Source organism: Anomaloglossus baeobatrachus, chromosome 4, assembly GCF_048569485.1.
Source record: "Anomaloglossus baeobatrachus isolate aAnoBae1 chromosome 4, aAnoBae1.hap1, whole genome shotgun sequence".
Taxonomy (NCBI): Eukaryota; Metazoa; Chordata; class Amphibia; order Anura; family Aromobatidae; genus Anomaloglossus; species Anomaloglossus baeobatrachus.
In genome coordinates, this window is record NC_134356.1 from 705,437,213 (window position 1) to 705,460,045 (window position 22,833).

Below are 22,833 nucleotides of genomic sequence, written 5' to 3' on the forward strand. Positions count from 1 at the left end.
CGAAGACTATAACAGTACCGCGCAGGAGGAGAGAGGCATCAACTGCACCAGCGGGGTGTACAACAATCAGGAAGACACCGGAGACGTGAGAAATTACCCAAAGAAAGCTTGCTGGTTTCTACGCCAAAAACTGGAAAACTGTTCTGGGATTGATGACCCGACATTCGGATATAGAGATGGTGCGCCATGTGTGCTCATAAAGATGAACAGGGTGAGCCTCTAATATCATATCAAATATGTGTCTCCTCCCATCAGTGCACACATCCCCTCTCTTCCCCTCCTATCGGTCTACATATCCCCTCTCTTCCCCTCCTATCGGTCAACACATCCCCTCTCTTCCCCTCCTATCGGTCCACACATCCACTCTCTTCCCCTCCTTTCGGTCCACACATCCCCTCTCTTCCCCTCCTATCGGTCCACACATCCCCTCTCTTCCCCTCCTATCGGTCCACACATCCCCTCTCTTCCCCTCCTATCGGTCCACACATCCCCTCTCCTCCCCTCCTATTGGTCCACACATTCTCTCTCTTCCCCTGCTATTGGTCCACACATCCCCTCTCTTCCCCTCCTATCGGTCCACACATCCCCTCTCTTCCCCTCCTATCGGTCCACACATCCCCTCTCTTCCCCTCCTATTGGTCCACACATCCTCTCTACTCCCCTCCTATTGGTCCACACATCCCTCTCTTCCCCTCCTATCGGTCCACACATCCCCTCTCTTGCCCTCCTATAGGTCCACACATCCCCTCTCTTCCCCTCCTATCGGTCCACACATCCCCTCTCTTCCCCACCTATAGGTCCACACATCCCCTCTCTTCCCCTCCTATCGGTCCACACATCCCCTGTCTTCCCCTCCTGTCGGTCCACACATCCCCTGTCTTCCCCTCCTGTCGGTCCACACATCCCCTCTCCTCCCCTCCTATTGGTCCACACATTCTCTCTCTTCCCCTGCTATTGGTCCACACATCCCCTCTCTTCCCCTCCTATCGATCTACACATCCCCTCTCTTCCCCTCCTATCGGTCCACACATCCCCTGTCTTCCCCTCCTATCGGTCTACACATTCCCTCTCCTCCCCTCCTATCGGTCTACACATCTTCTCTCTTCCCCTCCTATTAGTCCACACATTCTCGCTCTTCCCGTCCTATAGGTCCACACATCCCCTCTCTTCCCCTCCTATCGGTCCACATATTCTCTCTTTTCCCCTCCTATCGGTCCACACATTCCCTCTCTTCCCCTCCTGTTGGTCCACACATCCCCTCTCCTCCCCTCCTATCGATCTACACATTCCCTCTCTTCCCCTCCTATCGGTCTACACATCCTCTCTCCTCCCCTTCTATCGGTCCACACATTCTCTTCCCTTCCTATCGGTCCACACATTGTCTCTCTTCCCCTCCTATTGGTCCACACATTCTCTCTCTTCCCCTCCTATCGGTCCACACATCCCCTGTCTTCCTCTCCTATCGGTCTACACATCCCCTCTCCTCCCCTCCTATCGGTCTACACATCCTCTCTCCTCCCCTCCCATCGGTCCACACATTGTCTCTCTTCCCCTCCTATTGATCCACACATTGTCTCTCTTCCCCTCCTATTAGTCCACACATTCTCGCTCTTCCCCTCCTATAGGTCCACACATCCCCTCTCTTCCCCTCCTATCGGCCCACATATTCTCTCTTTTCCCCTCCTGTCGGTCCACACATCCCCTCTCCTCCCCTCCTATCGATCTACACATTCCCTCTCTTCCCCTCCTATCGGTCTACACATCCCTCTCCTCCCCTCCTATCGGTCTACACATCCTCTCTCCTCCCCTCCTATCGGTCCACACATTCTCTTCCCTTCCTATCGGTCCACATATTGTCTCTCTTCCCCTCCTATTGGTCCACACATTCTCTTCCCTTCCTATTGGTCCACACATTGTCTCTCTTCCCCTCCTATCGGTCCACACATCCCCTCCCCTCCTATCGATCTACACATTCCCTCTCTTCCCCTCCTATCGATCTACACATTCCCTCTCTTCCCCTCCTATCGGTCTACACATCCCCTCTCCTCCCCTCCTATCGGTCTACACATCCTCTCTCCTCCCCTCCTATCGGTCCACACATTCTCTCTCTTCCCTTCCTATCGGTCCACACATTGTCTCTCTTCCTCTCCTATTGGTCCACACATTCTCTCTCTTCCCCTCCTATAGGTCCACACATTCTCTCTCTTCCCTTCCTATCGGTCCACACATCCCCTTTCTTCATCCCAGTCCACATGTCTCCTTTCTTGCCCTCCCTTCCCTTACATGTCTCTCCCTTTATCTACCGGTCCACATGTCCCCTCTCTTTCTCTCCTACTGATCAACAGCTCCCCTTTTTTCACCTCCCACACATCCCCTCCCTTCCCCTCCATTCCACGCGTCCCCTCCCTTCCCCTCTCACCAGTCCATGTGTTCCCTCCTTTCCCTTCCCTGCTGATCCAAGTGTTCCCTCCTTTCCCTTCCCTGCTGATCCATGTGTCCCTTCTCTTTCCCTTCCCTGCTGATCCATGTGTCCCCTCTTTCCCTTCCCTGCTGATCCATGTGTCCCTTCTCTTTCCCTTCCCTGCTGATCCATGTGTCCCTTCTCTTTCCCCTCCCTGCTGATCCGTGTGTCCCTTCTCTTTCCCTCCCTGCCGTTCCACTCCCAATCCTCAATTCTTCATGATGGTAATTTCTGGTTGCATGTCTGTTCACAGGTAATACATTTCTTACCAAAACCTATTCCGGAGATATCTCTAACTTCTATCACCGTGAACTGTTCCGGGAAGGTGAGTCTCAGACGTCTCCGGTGGACGCTCAATTCTATCTCCTTTCTATGAAGTCTCAGACTCTTTTCTCTTTATTGTCTTCAGAAGCTAAAAAGTGTGGTAAATGAGACGGTAAGAGGCAGAGCTTTGAGGAGTCCCTATACAGCTGATTCCCTGCATAGCTGATTCCCCGCATAGCCGAGTCCCCGCATAGCCGAGTCCCCGCATAGCCGAGTCCCCGCATAGCCGAGTCCCCGCATAGCCGAGTCCCCGCATAGCCAAGTCCCCACATAGCCAAGTCCCCGCATAGCCGAGTCCCCGCATAGCCGAGTCCCCGCATAGCCGAGTCCCCGCATAGCCGAGTCCCTGCATAGCTGAGTCCCTATATAAATGGGTCCCCACATAGCTGAGTCTCTATATAGCTGATTCCCCGCATAGCTGATTCCCTGCATAGCTGATTCCCTGCATAGCTGATTCCCTGCATAGCTGATTCCCTGCATAGCTGATTCCCCGCATAGCCGAGTCCCCGCATAGCCGAGTCCCCGCATAGCCGAGTCCCCGCACAGCCGAGTCCCCGCACAGCCGAGTCCCCGCACAGCCGAGTCCCCGCATAGCTGAGTCCCCGCATAGCCGAGTCCCTGCATAGCTGAGTCCCTATATAAATGGGTCCCCACATAGCTGAGTCCCTATATAGCTGATTCCCTGCATAGCCGAGTCCCCGCATAGCCGAGTCCCCGCATAGCCGAGTCCCCGCATAACCAAGTCCCTGCATAGCTGAGTCCCTATATAAATGAGTCCCCGCATAGCTGATTCCCTGCATAGCTGATTCCCCGCATAGCCGAGTCCCCGCATAGCCGAGTCCCCGCATAGCCGAGTCCCCGCATAGCCGAGTCCCCGCATAGCCGAGTCCCCGCATAGCCGAGTCCCCGCATAGCTGAGTCCCTATATAAATGAGTCCCCACATAGCTGAGTCTCTATATAGCTGATTCCCTGCATAGTGGAGTCCCCGCATAGCTGAGTCCCTATATAAATGAGTCCCCACATAGCTGATTCCCTGCATAGCTGATTCCCCGCATAGCTGAGTCCCCGCATAGCCAAGTCCCTGCATAGCTGAGTCCCCGCATAGCCAAGTCCCTGCATAGCTGAGTCCCTATATAAATGAGTCCCCGCATAGCTGATTCCCTGCATAGCTGATTCCCCGCATAGCCAAGTCCCCGCATAGCCAAGTCCCCGCATAGCCGAGTCCCCGCATAGCTGAGTCCCTATATAAATGAGTCCCCACATAGCTGAGTCTCTATATAGCTGATTCCCTGCATAGTGGATTCCCCGCATAGCTGAGTCCCTATATAAATAAGTCCCCACATAGCTGAGTCCCTATATAAATGAGTCCCCGTATAGCTAAGTCCCTATATAAATTAGTCCCAACATAGCTGAATCCCTATATAAATGAGTCCCCGCGTAGCTAAGTCCTTGTGTAGCTGAGTCCATATATAAATTAGTCTCAACGTAGCTGAGTCCCTATATAAATGAGTCCCTATATAAATGAGTCCCCGCATAGCTGAGTCTTTATTTAGCCGATTCCCTGCATAGCTGAGTCCCCGCATAGCCGAGTCCCCGCATATCTAAGTCCCCGCATAGCCGAGTCCTCGCATAGCTGAGTCCCTATATAAATGAGTCCCCACATAGCTGAGTCTCTATATAGCTGATTTCCTGCATAGTGGAGTCCCTGCATAGCTGAGTCCCTATATAAATGAGTCCCCGTATAGCTAAGTCCCTATATAAATTAGTCCCAACATAGCTGAATCCCTATATAAATGAGTCCCCGCATAGCTAACTCCCCGCGTAGCTAAGTCCTTGTGTAGCTGAGTCCATATATAAATTAGTCTCAACGTAGCTGAGTCCCTATATAAATGAGTCCCCGCATAGCTGAGTCTTTATTTAGCTGATTCCCTGCATAGCTGAGTCCCTATATAAATGAGTCCCCGCATAGATGAGTCCCTATATAAATGAGTCCCTATATAAATGAGTCCCCGCGTAGCTGAGACTTTATTTAGCTGATTTCCTGCATAGCTGAGTCCCTATATAAATGAGTCCCCGCATAGATGAGTCCCCGCATAGATGAGTCCCCGCATAGATGAGTCCCCGCGTAGCTGAGGCTCTATATAGCTGATTCCCTGCATAGTGGAGTCCCCGCATAGCTCAGTCCCTATATAAATGAGTCCCCGTATAGCTAAGTCCCTATATAAATTAGTCCCAACATAGCTGAATCCCTATATAAATGAGTCCCCGCATAGCTAACTCCCCGCGTAGCTAAGTCCTTGTGTAGCTGAGTCCCTATATAAATGAGTCCCTATATAAATGAGTCCCCGCATAGCTGAGTCTTTATTTAGCTGATTCCCTGCATAGCTGAGTCCCTATATGAATGAGTCCCCGCATAGATGAGTCCCTATATAAATGAGTCCCCACATAGCTGAGTCTCTATATAGCTGATTCCCTGCATAGTGGAGTCCCTGCATAGCTGAGTCCCTATATAAATGAGTCCCGACATAGCTGAGTCCCTATATAAATGAGTCCCCGTATAGCTAAGTCCCTATATAAATTAGTCCCAACATAGCTGAATCCCTATATAAATGAGTCCCCGCATAGCTAACTCCCCGCGTAGCTAAGTCCTTGTGTAGCTGAGTCCCTATATAAATGAGTCCCTATATAAATGAGTCCCCGCATAGCTGAGTCTTTATTTAGCTGATTCCCTGCATATCTAAGTCCTCGCATAGCTGAGTCCTCGCATAGCTGAGTCCCTATATAAATGAGTCCCCACATAGCTGAGTCTCTATATAGCTGATTCCCTGCATAGTGGAGTCCCTGCATAGCTGAGTCCCTATATAAATGAGTCCCCGTATAGCTAAGTCCCTATATAAATTAGTCCCAACATAGCTGAATCCCTATATAAATGAGTCCCCGCATAGCTAACTCCCCGCGTAGCTAAGTCCTTGTGTAGCTGAGTCCCTATATAAATGAGTCCCTATATAAATGAGTCCCCGCATAGCTGAGTCTTTATTTAGCTGATTCCCTGCATAGCTGAGTCCCTATATAAATGAGTCCCCGCATAGATGAGTCCCTATATAAATGAGTCCCTATATAAATGAGTCCCCGCGTAGCTGAGACTTTATTTAGCTGATTCCCTGCATAGCTGAGTCCCTATATAAATGAGTCCCTGCATAGATGAGTCCCTATATAAATGAGTCCCTATATAAATGAGTCCCCGCGTAGCTGAGACTTTATTTAGCTGATTCCCTGCATAGCTGAGTCCCTATATAAATGAGTCCCCGCATAGATGAGTCCCCGCATAGATGAGTCCCCGCATAGATGAGTCCCCGCATAGATGAGTCCCCGCATAGATGAGTCCCCGCATAGATGAGTCCCCGCATAGATGAGTCCCCGCGTAGCTGAGACTTTATTTAGCTGATTCCCTGCATAGCTGAGTCCCTATATAAATGAGTCCCTATATAAATGAGTCCCTGCATAGATGAGTCCCCGCATAGATGAGTCCCCGCGTAGCTGAGCCTTTATTTAGCTGATTCCCTGCATAGCTGAGTCCCTATATAATTGAGTCCCCGCATAGATGAGTCCCCGCGTAGCTGAGCCTTTATTTAGCTGATTCCCTGCATAGCTGAGTCCCTATATAAATGAGTCCCCGCATAGATGAGTCCCCGCATAGATGAGTCCCCGCGTAGCTGAGACTTTATTTAGCTGATTCTCTGCATAGCTGAGTCCCTATATAAATGAGTCCCCGCATAGATGAGTCCCTATATAAATGAGTCCCCGCGTAGCTAAATCCCTATAGGTGAGTCTGTGATGGTTAGATGATAAAGCTTCACTCACCCCCACATAACACGACTTCCCTATACAGTCCTTCTAAATGTTGCACAAACACCGTATTAGATCTGCTGCTTGCACTTTTCTTTAAAAGAAATAGTAGGATGTGAGTCCCTTATATAAAGTGTAGGTGTTGTCATGTCTGTGTCATTAAGTAATGTACAGGTGACATATTATATAATATACAGATGTCTGATCTGTACGGCATTATATAATATATACAGTGCCTTAAAGTATTCATACCCATGCACTTTTCCACATATTTCATGTAAACCCACAAATTTAAATGTATGTTATTGGTATTTATGTGATAGGAGCACTATGTAGGTGATGATCCACGTGACTCGTCGCCCCCAGTGGTCACATTTCCTTCATCTGGTTGTGATTTTTTTTCTCAGTTTAGCTACAGCTGTTCTGTGAAGGCCTCAGAGTTTTTTGTGAGAACATCAGGGATCAACAATCATCATGAAAACCAAGAAACCCACCAGACAGGTCAGAGATAAAGTTGAGGAGAAGAGGAAAGCAGGGTTAGGTTATAAAAAAAAAACAGCCCAAGCTCTGAACATCTTACAGAGCACTGCTCAATCCATCTACCAAAAATGGAAGAACAGTCCATCTGCAGCCCTACAAGACATGGCGGCCCTGCGAGACTGACATACCAAGAAGAAGAACACTGATGAGCAGAGAGGCCCAAAGTGACTGGAGGAGACGCAAAGATCACAGCTCAGGAGGAGAATGTGTCCACAGGACGAGTAGAGATCACAGCTCAGGGGGAGAATGTGTCCACAGGACGAGCAGAGATCACAGCTCAGGAGGAGAATGTGTCCACAGGACGAGTAGAGATCACAGCTCAGGGGGAGAATGTGTCCACAGAACGACTATTGGTCATGGACTCCAAAAATCTGCCCTTTATGGAAGAGTGGCAAGAAGAAGTCATGTAGGGGACCCAGCGAGCAGTGGAAGAAGGGACTCCAGTCAGATGAGATCAAAGCAGAAGTTTTTGGGCTAAATATAAAATACTGTGTGTGGCGGAAAACTAATAATGCACCTTGAAAACCTCATCCCCACCATCACACATGGTGGAGGCTGCATCCTGCTGTGGGGAGGCTTTTCTTCACCAGGGGCAGGGAAGCTGGTCAGAGCTGATGGGAAGATGGATGGAGCTAAATACAGGTAATTCTGGAGGAACACCTTTGAGTGGCAGCAGAAAACATGAGATCAGGGTGTAGGTTCACCTTCCAGCAGGACAACAACCCTCAACATCCTGCAGATTTACAATGGAGGGTTCAGATCAGAGGTCTGAACACAAACACAAGACTGAAGAAGGTGGTCCTACAAAGTACTGACTCCGGGATTGAACACTAATGCAAGACAGAGAAAAGTGGTCCTATAAAGTGCTGAGTCCGGGGGCTGAATACAAATGCAAGTCAGAGAAAAGTGGTCCTACAAAGTGTGATTATGAGACCTGAATACAAACGCAAGACAGAGGAATGCGGTCCTATAAACTGCTGACTCCAAGGGCTGAATACTAATCCAAGACAGAAAGGAAGGGGGTCCTACAAAGTGCTGACAACGAGGTCTGAATACAAATGCAAGACAGAGGAAAAAGTCTTACAAAATGCTGACTCTGGGGGCTGAATACTAATGCAAGACAAAGCAAGGTGGTCCTACAAAGTGCTGACTCTGGGGGCTGAATACTAATGCAAGACAAAGCAAGGTGGTCCTACAAAGTGCTGACTCTGGGGGCTGAATACTAATGCAAGACAAAGCAAGATGGTCCTACAAAGCGCTGACTCTGGGGGCTGAATACAATGTTCAGATTTCTATGTATAAAATATTTAGAAAACCAGGAATCATTTCCTTTACACATCACAGATTCTTGCGCTTAGTGTTGGTATCACAGAAAATCCCAATAAAATTGTGGGTGTAAGGTGAGATAATGTGGAAATGTTCATGGGGTGTGAAGACTTGTGGGATCAGGTGTGTGACATTATATACGGTAGAGGTGATATTTCTAATACAATGTATAGGTGTAAGGTATATAATTGTATAGAGATGTCAACCAGGCAATATCATATAATGTACAGGTGGCAGGTATTATACAATTTATTGTGGTCACCTGTGTGGTAATGTATGTGATGGCTGCTATTTATGATATAGGTGTCCGCTGTGCATAGATGATAAGTGCTATATGCTGCTGTGACTGCAGTCGTTCTATAGACGATCTCCAGCTCCAGGCCTGCGCTGTGTGCTGAGCTGAGCTGTCACTCCTCCTCTTCTTTGGGATAATCTGTTTTCATAAATTCTTCTTCCCCAGAATTTTGAGAATGACAATCTCCTGGGCAGTCGGCTCTACTATCCGGGTCTGATGAATAACACTCTGGGGAGCATTGACCTGATGTATTTCCCGTATTATGGGAACAGAGCTCAGGTGAGTGTCCTACCTGCTCCCTCCTTCATAGGTCGTGGCTCCCCCGTCACAATGCAGAGCTCCCTCCATCATAAGGTGGCGCTCCCTCCATCATAAGGTGGCACTCCCTCCATCATAAGGTGGCGCTCCCTCCATCATAAGGTGGCGCTCCCTCCATCATAAGGTGGCGCTCCCTCCATAAGGTGGCGCTCCCTCCATCACAAGGTGGTGCTCCTTCTGTCATAAGGTGGCGCTCCTTCTGTCATAAGGTGGCGCTCCCTCCATCATAAGGTGGCGCTCCTTCCATCATAAGGTGGTGCTCCCTCCATCATAAGGTGGTGCTCCCTCCATCATAAGGTGGCGCTCCCTCCATCATAAGGTGGTGCTCCCTCCATCATAAGGTGGTGCTCCCTCCATCATAAGGTGGCGCTCCCTCCATCATAAGGTGGCGCTCCCTCCATCATAAGGTGGTGCTCCCTCCATCATAAGGTGGCGCTCCCTCCATCATAAGGTGGCGCTCCCTCCATCATAAGGTGGCACTCTCTCCATAAGGTGGTGCTCCCTCCATCACAAGGTGGTGCTAAGGTGGCGCTCCTTCTGTCATAAAGTGGTACTCCCTCCATCATAAGGTGGCGCTCCCTCCATCATAAGGTGGCACCCCCTCCATCATAAGGCGGCGCTCCCTCCATCATAAGGTGGTGCTCCCTTTATCATAAGGTGGTGCTCCCTCCATCATAAGGTGGCGCTCCCTCCATAAGGTGGCGCTCCCTCCATCACAAGGTGGTGCTCCTTCTGTCATAAGGTAGCGCTCCTTCTGTCATAAGGTGGCGCTCCTTCTGTCATAAGGTGGCGCTCCCTCCATCATAAGGTGGCGCTCCCTCCATCATAAGGTGACGCTCCCTCCATCATAAGGTGGCGCTCCCTCCATCACAAGGTGGTGCTCCCTCCATGATAAGGTGGTGCTCCCTCCATAATAAGGTGGTGCTCCCTCCATCATAAGGTGGCGCTCCCTCCTTCATAGGTCGTGGCTCCCCCGTCACAATGCAGAGCTCCCTCAATCATAAGGCGGCGCTCCCTCCATCATAAGGCGGCGATCCCTCCATCATAAGGTGGCGCTCCCTCCATCATAAGGTGGCGCTCCCTCCATCATAAGGTGGCGCTCCCTCCATCATAAGGTGGCGCTCCCTCCATCACAAGGTGGTGCTCCCTCTATCATAAGGTGGTGCTCCCTCCATCATAAGGTGGTGCTCCCTCCATCATAAGGTGGCGCTCCCTCCATCACAAGGTGGTGCTCCCTCCATCATAAGGTGGCGCTCCCTCCATCATAAGGTGGCACCCCCTCCATCACAAGGTGGTGCTCCCTCCATCATAAGGTGGCGCTCCTTCTGTCATAAAGTGGTGCTCCCTCCATAAGGTGGCGCTCCTTCTGTCATAAAGTGGTACTCCCTCCATCATAAGGTGGCGCTCCCTCCATCATAAGGTGGCACCCCCTCCATCATAAGGCGGCGCTCCCTCCATCATAAGGTGGTGCTCCCTTTATCATAAGGTGGCGCTCCCTCCATCATAAGGTGGCGCTCCCTCCATAAGGTGGCGCTCCCTCCATCACAAGGTGGTGCTCCTTCTGTCATAAGGTAGCGCTCCTTCTGTCATAAGGTGGCGCTCCTTCTGTCATAAGGTGGCGCTCCCTCCATCATAAGGTGGCGCTCCCTCCATCATAAAGTGACGCTCCCTCCATCATAAGGTGGCGCTCCCTCCATCACAAGGTGGTGCTCCCTCCATGATAAGGTGGTGCTCCCTCCATAATAAGGTGGTGCTCCCTCCATCATAAGGTGGCGCTCCCTCCTTCATAGGTCGTGGCTCCCCCGTCACAATGCAGAGCTCCCTCAATCATAAGGCGGCGCTCCCTCCATCATAAGGCGGCGCTCCCTCCATCATAAGGTGGCGCTCCCTCCATCATAAGGTGGCGCTCCCTCCATCATAAGGTGGCGCTCCCTCCATCATAAGGTGGCGCTCCCTCCATCACAAGGTGGTGCTCCCTCTATCATAAGGTGGTGCTCCCTCCATCATAAGGTGGTGCTCCCTCCATCATAAGGTGGCGCTCCCTCCATCACAAGGTGGTGCTCCCTCCATCATAAGGTGGCGCTCCCTCCATCACAAGGTGGTGCTCCCTCCATCATAAGGTGGCGCTCCTTCTGTCATAAAGTGGCGCTCCCTCCATCATAAGGTGGCGCTCCCTCCATCATAAGGTGGCACCCCCTCCATCATAAGGCGGCGCTCCCTCCATCATAAGGTGGTGCTCCCTCCATCATAAGGTGGCGCTCCCTCCATCATAAGGTGGCGCTCCCTCCATCATAAGGTGGCTCTCCTTCTGTCATAAGGCAGCGCTCCCTCCGTCACAAGGCGGCGCTCCCTCCGTCACAAGGCGGCGCTCCCTCCATCATAAGGTGGTGCTCCCTCCATCATAAGGTGGCGCTCCTTCTGTCATAAGGCAGCGCTCCCTCCGTCACAAGGCGGCGCTCCCTCCGTCACAAGGTGGCGCTCCCTCCGTCATAAGGTGGCGCTCCCTCCATCATAAGGTGGCGCTCCTTCTGTCATAAGGCAGCGCTCCCTCCGTCACAAGGCGGCGCTCCCTCCGTCACAAGGCGGCGCTCCCTCCATCATAAGGTGGTGCTCCCTCCATCATAAGGTGGCGCTCCTTCTGTCATAAGGCAGCGCTCCCTCCGTCATAAGGCGGCGCTCCCTCCATCATAAGGTGGTGCTCCCTCCATCATAAGGTGGCGCTCCTTCTGTCATAAGGCAGCGCTCCCTCCGTCACAAGGCGGCGCTCCCTCCATCATAAGGCGGCGCTCCTTCCATCATAAGGCGGTGCTCCCTCCATCATAAAGTGGCGCTCCCTCCATCATAAGGTGGCGCTCCCTCCATCATAAGGTGGTGCTCCCTCCATCATAAGGTGGTGCTCCCTCCGTCACAAGGTGGCGCTCCCTCCATCATAAGGTGGTGCTCCCTCCGTCATAAGGTGGCGCTCCCTCCGTCACAAGGCGGCGCTCCCTCCGTCACAAGGTGGCGCTCCCTCTGTTATTCTGTCATAAGATACTACTCTCTCTGTCACAAGGCAATTACTACGTGGCCTCAAAGGTGGGAACTCAGGCACTGTTAATGTAAATGCGTCACTACAGTAAGAGCAGTCGCACTATGGAAAGCTGGTCACCAAGACACAGGTGTGCAGATACTATACCAGCAATCCAAGGCACAACATAGGGAAAGCTTCTGTGGAAGGACTCCGAGAGGTGGTAATGATAGATCGCATGGCAACATCTATGAGAGGTGACCTCTGAGCACAGACGTACGTCCAAGTTGTTTGGTCCTCTCCGTTTAACATAAACCAAAACTTCATTTTCTGACTCGACTGACGAATATTCTTTTCTCCACACAGAAGAACTACACACAACCATTTGTGGCTGTGAAGTTCCTGAATGTGAGTCGTGACATGGACCACACGGTGGAGTGTCGTGTCAACGCAGCCAACATCAACAACCAGGATGAGCGGGACAAGTTCCAGGGGAGAGTGATCTTCACACTGAGGATCAACTCATAGACGGGTGTCCCCTCCACATAGCATCACTGCCAGAACCACCACCCCATGACTCCTACCACGGGTGTCCCCTCCATATAGCATCACTGCCAGAACCACCACCCCATGACTCCTACCACGGGTGTCCCCTCCATATAGCATCACTGCCAGAACCACCACCCCATGACTCCTACCACGGGTGTCCCCTCCATATAGCATCACTGCCAGAACCACCCCACCACCCCATGACTCCTACCACGGGTGTGCCCTCCATATAACATCACTGGCAGAACCACCACCCCATGACTCCTACCACGGGTGTGCCCTCCATATAACATCACTGGCAGAACCACCACCCCATGACTCCTACCACGGGTGTCCCCTCCATATAGCATCACTGGCAGAACCACCACCCTATGACTCCTACCACGGGTGTCCCCTCCATATAGCATCACTGCCAGAACCACCACCCCATGACTCCTACCACGGGTGTCCCCTCCATTTAGCATCACTGCCAGAACCACCACCCCATGACTCCTACCACGGGTGTCCCCTCCATATAGCATCACTGCCAGAACCACCACCCCATGACTCCTACCACGGGTGTCCCCTCCATATAGCATCACTGCCAGAACCACCACCCCATGACTCCTACCACGGGTGTGCCCTCCATATAACATCACTGGCAGAACCACCACCCCATGACTCCTACCACGGGTGTCCCCTCCATATAGCATCACTGCCAGAACCATCACCCCATGACTTCTACCACGGGTGTCCCCTCCACATAGCATCACTGCCAGAACCACCACCCATGACTCCTACCACAGGTGTCCCCTCCATATAGCATCACTGCCAGAACCACCACCCCATGACTCCTACCACGGGTGTCCCCTCCACATAGCATCACTGCCAGAACCACCACCCCATGACTCCTACCACGGGTGTCCCCTCCATATAGCATCACTGGCAGAACCACCACCCCATGACTCCTACACAGGTGTCCCCTCCATATAGCATCACTGCCAGAACCACCACCCCATGACTCCTACCACGGGTGTGCCCTCCATATAACATCACTGGCAGAACCACCACCCCATGACTCCTACCACAGGTGTCCCCTCCATATATCATCACTGGCAGAACCACCACCCCATGACTCCTACCACGGGTGTCCCCTCCATATAGCATCACTGGCAGAACCACCACCCCATGACTCCTACACAGGTGTCCCCTCCATATAGCATCACTGCCAGAACCACCACCCCATGACTCCTACCACGGGTGTCCCCTCCATATAGCATCACTGCCAGAACCACCACCCCATGACTCCTACCACGGGTGTCCCCTCCATATAGCATCACTGCCAGAACCACCACCCCATGACTCCTACCACGGGTGTGCCCTCCATATAACATCACTGGCAGAACCACCACCCCATGACTCCTACCACGGGTGTCCCCTCCATATAGCATCACTGCCAGAACCACCACCCCATGACTTCTACCACGGGTGTCCCCTCCACATAGCATCACTGCCAGAACCACCACCCATGACTCCTACCACAGGTGTCCCCTCCATATAGCATCACTGCCAGAACCACCACCCCATGACTCCTACCACGGGTGTCCCCTCCACATAGCATCACTGCCAGAACCACCACCCCATGACTCCTACCACGGGTGTCCCCTCCATATAGCATCACTGGCAGAACCACCACCCCATGACTCCTACACAGGTGTCCCCTCCATATAGCATCACTGCCAGAACCACCACCCCATGACTCCTACCACGGGTGTGCCCTCCATATAACATCACTGGCAGAACCACCACCCCATGACTCCTACCACAGGTGTCCCCTCCATATAGCATCACTGGCAGAACCACCACCCCATGACTCCTACCACGGGTGTCCCCTCCATATAGCATCACTGGCAGAACCACCACCCCATGACTCCTACACAGGTGTCCCCTCCATATAGCATCACTGCCAGAACCACCACCCCATGACTCCTACCACGGGTGTGCCCTCCATATAACATCACTGGCAGAACCACCACCCCATGACTCCTACCACAGGTGTCCCCTCCATATAGCATCACTGCCAGAACCACCACCCCATGACTCCTACCACAGGTGTCCCCTCCATATAGCATCACTGCCAGAACCACCACCCCATGACTCCTACCACAGGTGTCCCCTCCATATAGCATCACTGCCAGAACCACCACCCCATGACTCCTACCACGGGTGTGCCCTCCATATAACATCACTGGCAGAACCACCACCCCATGACTCCTACCACGGGTGTCCCCTCCATATAGCATCACTGCCAGAACCACCACCCCATGACTCCTACCACGGGTGTGCCCTCCATATAACATCACTGGCAGAACCACCACCCCATGACTCCTACCACGGGTGTCCCCTCCATATAGCATCACTGCCAGAACCACCACCCCATGACTCCTACCACGGGTGTCCCCTCCACATAGCATCACTGCCAGAACCACCACCCCATGACTCCTACCACAGGTGCCCCCTCCATATAACATCACTGCCAGAACCGCCACCCCATGAATCCTACCCCACGGGTGTCCCCTCCACATAGCATCACTGCCAGAACCACTACCCCATGACTCCTACCACGGGTGTCCCCTCCACATAGCATCACTGCCAGAACCACCACCCCATGACTCCTACCACAGGTGCCCCCTCCATATAACATCACTGCCAGAACCGCCACCCCATGAATCCTACCCCACGGGTGTCCCCTCCACATAGCATCACTGCCAGAACCACTACCCCATGACTCCTACCACGGGTGTGCCCTCCATATAACATCACTGGCTTAACCACCACCCCATGACTCCTACCACGGGTGTGCCCTCCATATAACATCACTGCCAGAACCGCCACCCCATGACTCCTACCACGGGTGTCCCCCACATAGATGCTGTCTTGGCACTGAGGACTGTTGCTAAAGTGGTCACTTTCAAATCAATCCTAGTCGCCTGCTGCTGTTTTATCAGTGGATGACCTTTTGTCCAAATTTTACTTTTTCCATGAACCTGCCCTCTCCCCACACCCGTATACTGACCCTACCCTGTATATATATATATGTGTGTATATAATATATTTAATGTGCATCCACCAGACACGTCCGCTGTGTACTTGTATCATTAAAGAACATTTATGGTTTTCTACTCTTTGTCTCCATCTCTGTTTATTATCAGCGGCTGCTGCTGTAAAAGGGTCTACAGGAAAGCACCAGAACTCAACTCCCCACATCCTACCTTATTGGATGCCGCAAACAGGTGGAATCATCCCAATGATGGAGGGCCCCCCCCCAAGAATTGGGTTTCCAACCATCCATAAATTTAAAATTTTCTTAAAAGGCATCATGGGGTGTGATGGTATAACCGGGACCAGGGCTCCTAAACTGGCCCTCAGGCAAGGGGACCCCTAGCTGTCCCTAATCCCAGAGATACGTCTAGTGGTGACGATGTCTGGGCCGCCTTCTTTGCCCTGCTCCTGTACAGCCCTGATCTGATACCTCAGGAGAGGGCTGGGACAGTAATGGTAGAATCCACAGATCAGGACAAACAGAGGAAACCAAAACTCTATCACACAACACACTCACACAGAGGTATTCGACAACAAGTGATAAGGAGGAAAATAAGAGCAGGGAGGAAACAACAAGATGACGAGAGAACTCCACAACAACTCCACTCACAAAGCAATGTAATCACCTGCAGGACTGGGATACAACAGTACACGCACCAGTGTAAGTAAAGTTATAGTCGGCATGGGTAGACAGGCAACTTCATCTTTAAAAGGTAGGAGGTGACTGTGATAAGTCTCCTATAACATGTGAGGAGAGGTATCCAGCAGGCTAGCAGAAATTAACTCCTGCAAGTCCGATTACTAATGAGAACACAGCTGGTCGATGACCGAGCCTGTCTGTGTAACTCAGAAGTACCAAAGAAGGCATAGTGTGGAGTGTCAGACACTACAGTTTGAACAGTGTCAAATGCCGCCATGACAATTGGTGAGTTTAGAGCCAATCACCATGTGACAGTACCCCTCCCTCTTTGAGGGGCCTCTGGACTCTCAGGACCAGGTCTCTCTGGATGATGGTGATGGAATGCCCTAATCATCCATTGTCATGCTAGGTATGGAGGTATGTGTAAGGACCAAGCAAAAGGGAAGAGAAACCCTCTGTCTAGGGAAGAGGAGATGGTGACCCCTGACCAAACCTACCGCTGGTCACTGGCTTCCCTCACCACCTTAGACAGGTTCTGCACCTATGGGCCGTGCCAAATATCTAATGCTGGCTGACCCTTAAGTAGGCCCTAGGTAGGGAACGGATAGGATGAGCACTTAGTGAACCCCACTAAGCTCTAAAGATCACACAGAGAATGTTATCTTCAGATTACCAAAGGAGAAGAACTGCAACATCAACAGTTTCTCCAGATGAATATGTGGCTGCAGTCGCCACATGGTACTGCACCTCACTTAAGGTGCGGTACTCATCCTGGGTCTGGAGGAGGTCAGTACCGGTTTCACAACCCACCAATTCACAAACACAGTAGGTTGCCCTCCTTTACCGTGGACTGGGCTAGGTTTGGGTTAAAAGGGGTCACCAACGTGGTTGGGTCTTTAGAATACCACTATACCTGGGATCACCAATCCACTAGTGGTGGGAACTTGGGATGGGTGGAGCAGCCACCAGGGGGAGTTAGGAGCAACACAACAGTTAGGGAGTTCTCCAGCAGGAGAGGAAGAGAGCAGTCAGATTTCACCATTTGCTCTGGTGGGACGCAGGAGACAATTCTGCTGCCGAGGGGAGAGCTTCATTGCTTACTCGGGACTGGTGCAGTGCAGGGTGCAGAATCCTAGGGTGGATTATACTTCAAGATGTCCATCAAAATCTGCAGGCCAGAGGGATTGCATGTCCCTCCGGCCCCCACAGTTCCCGGAGCACAGTGCCAGATAGGATCCGGGGTCGTGTTCCATGGCAGGCCCCACAACGGACTCGCCTGCATACGGGACGGGAGTAAACATTTTCTAAAGAACCGGGGTTCTTTAACCCCAAGAAGCTTCAAGTGTCAGGGATCAACTTTTACAAGCGCAAAGAGGAAAAGCCTACCGTCCACTGTACCGGTTCTGACCTCCAACGGATTTGGGATTGGTCGGGGCCCATCACGGAGGTGTTCGGCATCTTACGGGTGAAACCAGGACTGTGAGTAAAGAGACCTTGAACCCGCAGGGACTGTGTCCGCCTCTCATTGCCGGCACCCCTCGCTTCGGTGCCTGACATTACTACTCTCCTCATCATCCTCCCCGGGGCCCACTCCACCTGTGGGGAGCAGAAACATCTTAACTGCTACTACCATCAGCTCCGGAGGACGGCGACAGCAGCGGGGGGCTATTTACTGGCCGCGTACCGCAGGTGGCATCATGACATAAATCCTCCACTATCATCATCCCCAACCCCCTTCTTTTATTATACACCTAGGGGCCATGAAACCGGGCAGGAAGGACCACCCGTGACATCCCCAGACCCGACATCATCGAGCCCAGCGACGAGTAGCTAACCCCTTGCCCCATGGGTTCTGCAAATACAAGCCGGCTACTTGCACTAAAGACTTGAAAAGGCCGCTTTACACGCTGCGACATCGCTCAAGCGATTTCGTTGGGGTCACGGAATTTGTGATGCACATTTGGTCGCTTTAGCGATGCCGTTGCGTGTGACACCTTTGAGCGATTTTGCATCGTTGCAAAAATGTGCAAAATCGCTCATCGGTGACATGGGGGTCCATTCTCGAATATCGTTGCTGCAGCAGTAACGATGTTGTTCGTCGCTCCTGCGGCAGCAGACAAGGAGGAACGAGGAACCTCTCCTTACCTGCCTCCCGCCCGCAATGCGGAAGGAAGGAGGTGGGCGGGATGTTCGTCCCGCTCATCTCCGCCCCCTCCGCTTCTATTGGGCGGCGGTCCAGTGACGCAGCTGTGACGTCGCTGTGACGCTGAACGAACCGCCCTCTTAGAAAGGAGGCAGTTTGCCAGTCACAGCGACGTTGCAGGGCAGGTAAGTAGTGTGACGGGTCTGGGCGATGTTGTGCGCCACGGGCAGCGATTTGCCCATGTCGCACAACCGATGGGGGCGGGTACCCACGCTAGCGATATCGGTCACGATATCGCAGCTTGTAAAGCGGCCTTTAAAGGTATTAGATCTGTCACCAGCACAGAATAAGCGGAAGTGAGGGTATTTAAAGACACAAAGGGAAGTGATGAAGATTAACAGCTGAAAAGGTGAGGAACTCTGCGGGGTCCTGAAGAGAAAGGGATAAACCCCAAGCAAGAAAAAAGGGAAAGCCAGAGAAGCAGCTTGTGTAGCCAAATGCTGCGAAATTCTACAGCTGGAAACTACAGGAATAGCTGTCAAGCGTGACACACCCATGACAATACCCCTCTTCTACAAGTGGTCTCCAGATACTCAAGTCCAGGTTTATCCAAATGGGAAGCATGAAATGAACGAACTAACTTAGTGGCGTTCACATCCAATGCTGGAACCTACATGCTTTCTTCTGGACCATAACCCCTCCAGTGCACCAAGTATTGAAGGGAACAACGTAAAAAATGAGACTAAACAATCTTAGCTATTTGAAACTCTAAATTAACACCAACCATGACTGGGGTTGGCGACAAGGGGGATGGCTCCAAAGGTACCACATACTTTTTGAGCAGTGACCTGTGGAACACATTGTGGATCCCAAGAGCCTGAGGTAACTCCTGAAGAAATGTGTCACATTTTACAAAGGGTTGGTAAGATGTAGTACAGTGTATTCCCCACTAGGTGGCAGCAGAGTAGTGAAGGAGAGACAAAGTAAGCAACACACATCCGTGTTTCTGGTACATGTTTGGTACGTTTTTGCACGTACCGGAGACACGGAGACCAATGTTACTCAATGGTTGATGGCACACACACGTAAAATCACATGGAACGTGTGTCCGTGTCGTAAGTACGTGTGTGTGGTTTTCTACACGGACGACATGTCCGTTTTTGGCCTGCAGCACGCAGGCACGGACCCGCTTTAGTCTATGGGGTCGTGCCTGCACGGACCACACATGGAGTATGTCCGTATTCAGCACGTATCGGCTGTGTCCGCTTTTAATCAAAAAATCTGAAACACTTGTCACCAATCTATTAGGTCAATTGTAGGCCATTAATTCTGGCGCCCAACATACATTTCCTGTCTCATTTGCACGCCAGACAGCAGCTGGGCACCTGTCCTCTCACTGCAGGGGAACTTTGAGCTCAGAGAGCACCACAGGTACTGAGCATGGCGCCCAGGATCGAGACAGAGAGGCTGATTGGGGAAGTAGAGAGGCATCCAGAGCTGTGGGACACACGCGATGATGGATACCATGACAGGTTAATGGTGGAACGAGCATGGATGGCGGTGGCTGAAATAGTCTACCCCAGGAATGGATGGTCTCTATGCACCCCTGGAAGGAGAAATAGATCTGGTGAGTCCAGATATTGTCATTACTTCTGTCTTTACCTACATGTGCACGTCCTGTAGGCAGAATCTAGCCATATTTGTATACTTTGTTTGGCATGTATTAATGGGCCTGACTCATTTTGAGCTACACTGGAGACTCACTAACAGGATACTGTTGTTTCTTGGGCTTTTTATCAAATCCTTGTTGTTTTGTAGTAATGTCATCCTGTGTATATGGGCTGCAAAGCACTTCATGCATGTACAAAAGGCATTTCAGGCTGCTAAAGCATCATTCAAACATGGTTTTTTTGTTTGTTTTTTTTTTAAAGGGAACCTGTCATCAGGAATTTGGCTTTCAACCTAAACGTTTCCCCCTCTGCAGCTCGTGGGCTGCATTCTAGGAAGGTTTTTGTACTTTTTGTGCCCCTTTTTAAACCAAAATAAACACTTTATAAACTTGTACCTTTCTGTTTGAAAATCTTGTTAATTTTCCATGGGGGCGGGCCGTGTGGCGTCCGTTGCTGTAGCTTACGCCGTCCCCCATGCTCCAAATCATGCCTCATAACACCGCCCACTGCGCCGAGGTCCCGTGCACGCCGGGACACCTAGTGACGTGGTCGCAGGCACGAGAGTATGGGCGGCGCTGTGATTGCATCGCAAGTGCCCGCCCATACTCTCGTGCCCGCCCTTTCCCCACTGCCTCCAGCGTTCTGCGCCGGCCCAACGTCGCCTCCTTCCCATCGTACCCTGCAGCAGGAAATAGATGGGAGGAGCGGAGCACAGGAGAAGCAGAGGATCTGAGCGACGTACAGAGGGGAGAGCGCGCACACGAGAGTATGGGCGTGCACTTGCGATGCAATCACAGCACCGCCCATACTCTCGTGCATGCGATCACGTCACTAGGTGTCCCGGCGTGCACGGGACCTCGGCGCAGTGGGCGGCGTTATGAGGCATGATTTGGAGCATGGGGGACGGCGTAAGCTACAGCAACGGACGCCACACGGCCCGCCCCCATGGAAAATTAACAAGATTTTTAAACAGAAAGGTACAAGTTTATAAAGTGTTTATTTTGGTTTAAAAAGGGGCACAAAAAGTACAAAAACCTTCCTAGAATGCAGCCCACGAGCTGCAGAGGGGGAAACGTTTAGGTTGAAAGCCAAATTTCTGATGACAGGTTCCCTTTAAAGGCTTTTTCAAATGTGCTGTTTAGTGTCTATCCATTAATCTTTTTTTGGGTTTTTTCCATGCATTACCCTTGTTGCCACCATTTCTGTAATGGTAACAGTAAATTGTAGTTTGTAATGTACTAGATTTGCGTAACATATGGCACTTCATGGGTTTGTAGACATTTAGGCTCTCATGGCTTACTGATGGCATTTTATTTTTTATTTTTTTTTACCAAGTTTAAAGTGATAAATGATTATACATTGGTTTAATCTGTGTAACGGTGAAGTGGTTTACATCTTCGGGTTAATTGTGTTATTATCACTATATGATTGTCATGGATTGCATTATTAACCCACATGAATGTGTTAACCTAATTATTGAATAGTTTGGTAGACAAGATCAATGTGCCTTTTTTCATGGAAAATAATGTGTTCACGATGTTGATATATTCTGTTCTTTTTGGAAACAGTGGATCTTGTGAAACGCCGTTGGCGGTCTGCACGTGACCAGTTCAGAAGAGAATATAACCCAGTGCCAACCACAGCTGCCGCATCCAAAAAGAAAAAATATGTCCATTATGCTTCCTCATGCCCATTATGGAAGTCCAAAAGTAAGTTTAAACCATCATATCACATGGCGGTCTTTATTAAATGCACACAGTAATTTTTTTTTTTTTATTTACACAAAAGTACAGAGGATAATCTAGAAGACAGTGAGGAGGCCCAGTCAGCAGTCTTAACAACTACAGCTACCTCTGCTTCCGAGATGGAGCCAACCGCCTACCAACCACCCACAATCCCCAACGCCAGCCAGACGCAGAAGAAATGTCCTCTGATTTGGGTTTGGGAACAAATCAATCCACTACTGTAATTCCAGGCCAGTCTACAGGTCAACAATGTGGTCCTTCACCAGTTCTTGCACAGAGTAGTCCACAGCAACATGCAGGCACACAGCCAAGAATAACAACTAATACCATGCGCACAATAGCCCAATCTATCCGTGGTCGCAGACATAGGCGTTTTGAAGATTTACGGTCCCTGCCTGAGATCATTGACACCAGAATAATACACATGATGAACTCACTGATACCAGAGAGTGATGGAGAGAGATTTTGCCGCTCTCTTTCTCCCTCTCTTGCATTGGTCCCAGCTGATAGGCAGGACAGGTTAAGGGCATCCTTAATAACACTAATATCTGCTACCCAGCGTGAGCCCGAACCCATATATTGTTTTGAAGTGATTGAGCAATGGAGAGCTAATCCACATGGCCCACACACAAACACAATCCTACAAACTGTGGAAACCCAAACAGATGAACATTACTCAAATTCACAACTAAATCCTGTAGTGCAACAAACACATATACAGTGGCCTTCTTCTTCTATGGGAAGTGATGTACAAATTAGGCCAACAATTGTCCCACACCAAACTGGTACATTAATGATACAAAGGCCATCTCAACAGCCGTCATTTAACCCACAAGGCCCACAACAGACACCAATACAATCCTCTTTTAGCTATCCAAGTAATGTAA

General features: G+C 51.0%; 1 protein-coding gene across 4 annotated transcripts in view; it reads left to right on the forward strand.

Moving 5' to 3' along the window:
* LOC142304428 (sodium/potassium-transporting ATPase subunit beta-2-like) overlaps nt 1-15,828 on the forward strand; it is a 307,300-nt gene extending 291,472 nt beyond the window's left edge. For 3 of the 4 annotated variants that reach the window (XM_075346773.1, XM_075346772.1, XM_075346770.1), the window contains 4 exons: nt 6-211; nt 2,715-2,786; nt 8,959-9,072; nt 12,485-15,828. In XM_075346773.1, the coding sequence (XP_075202888.1) occupies nt 6-211; nt 2,715-2,786; nt 8,959-9,072; nt 12,485-12,646 (554 nt within the window). In that variant the 3' untranslated portion in view covers nt 12,647-15,828. The remainder of the gene's footprint in view (nt 1-5; nt 212-2,714; nt 2,787-8,958; nt 9,073-12,484) is intronic. The other variant, XR_012753095.1, reaches the window with a different exon arrangement.
* Nucleotides 15,829-22,833: the final 7,005 nt, after the last annotated feature.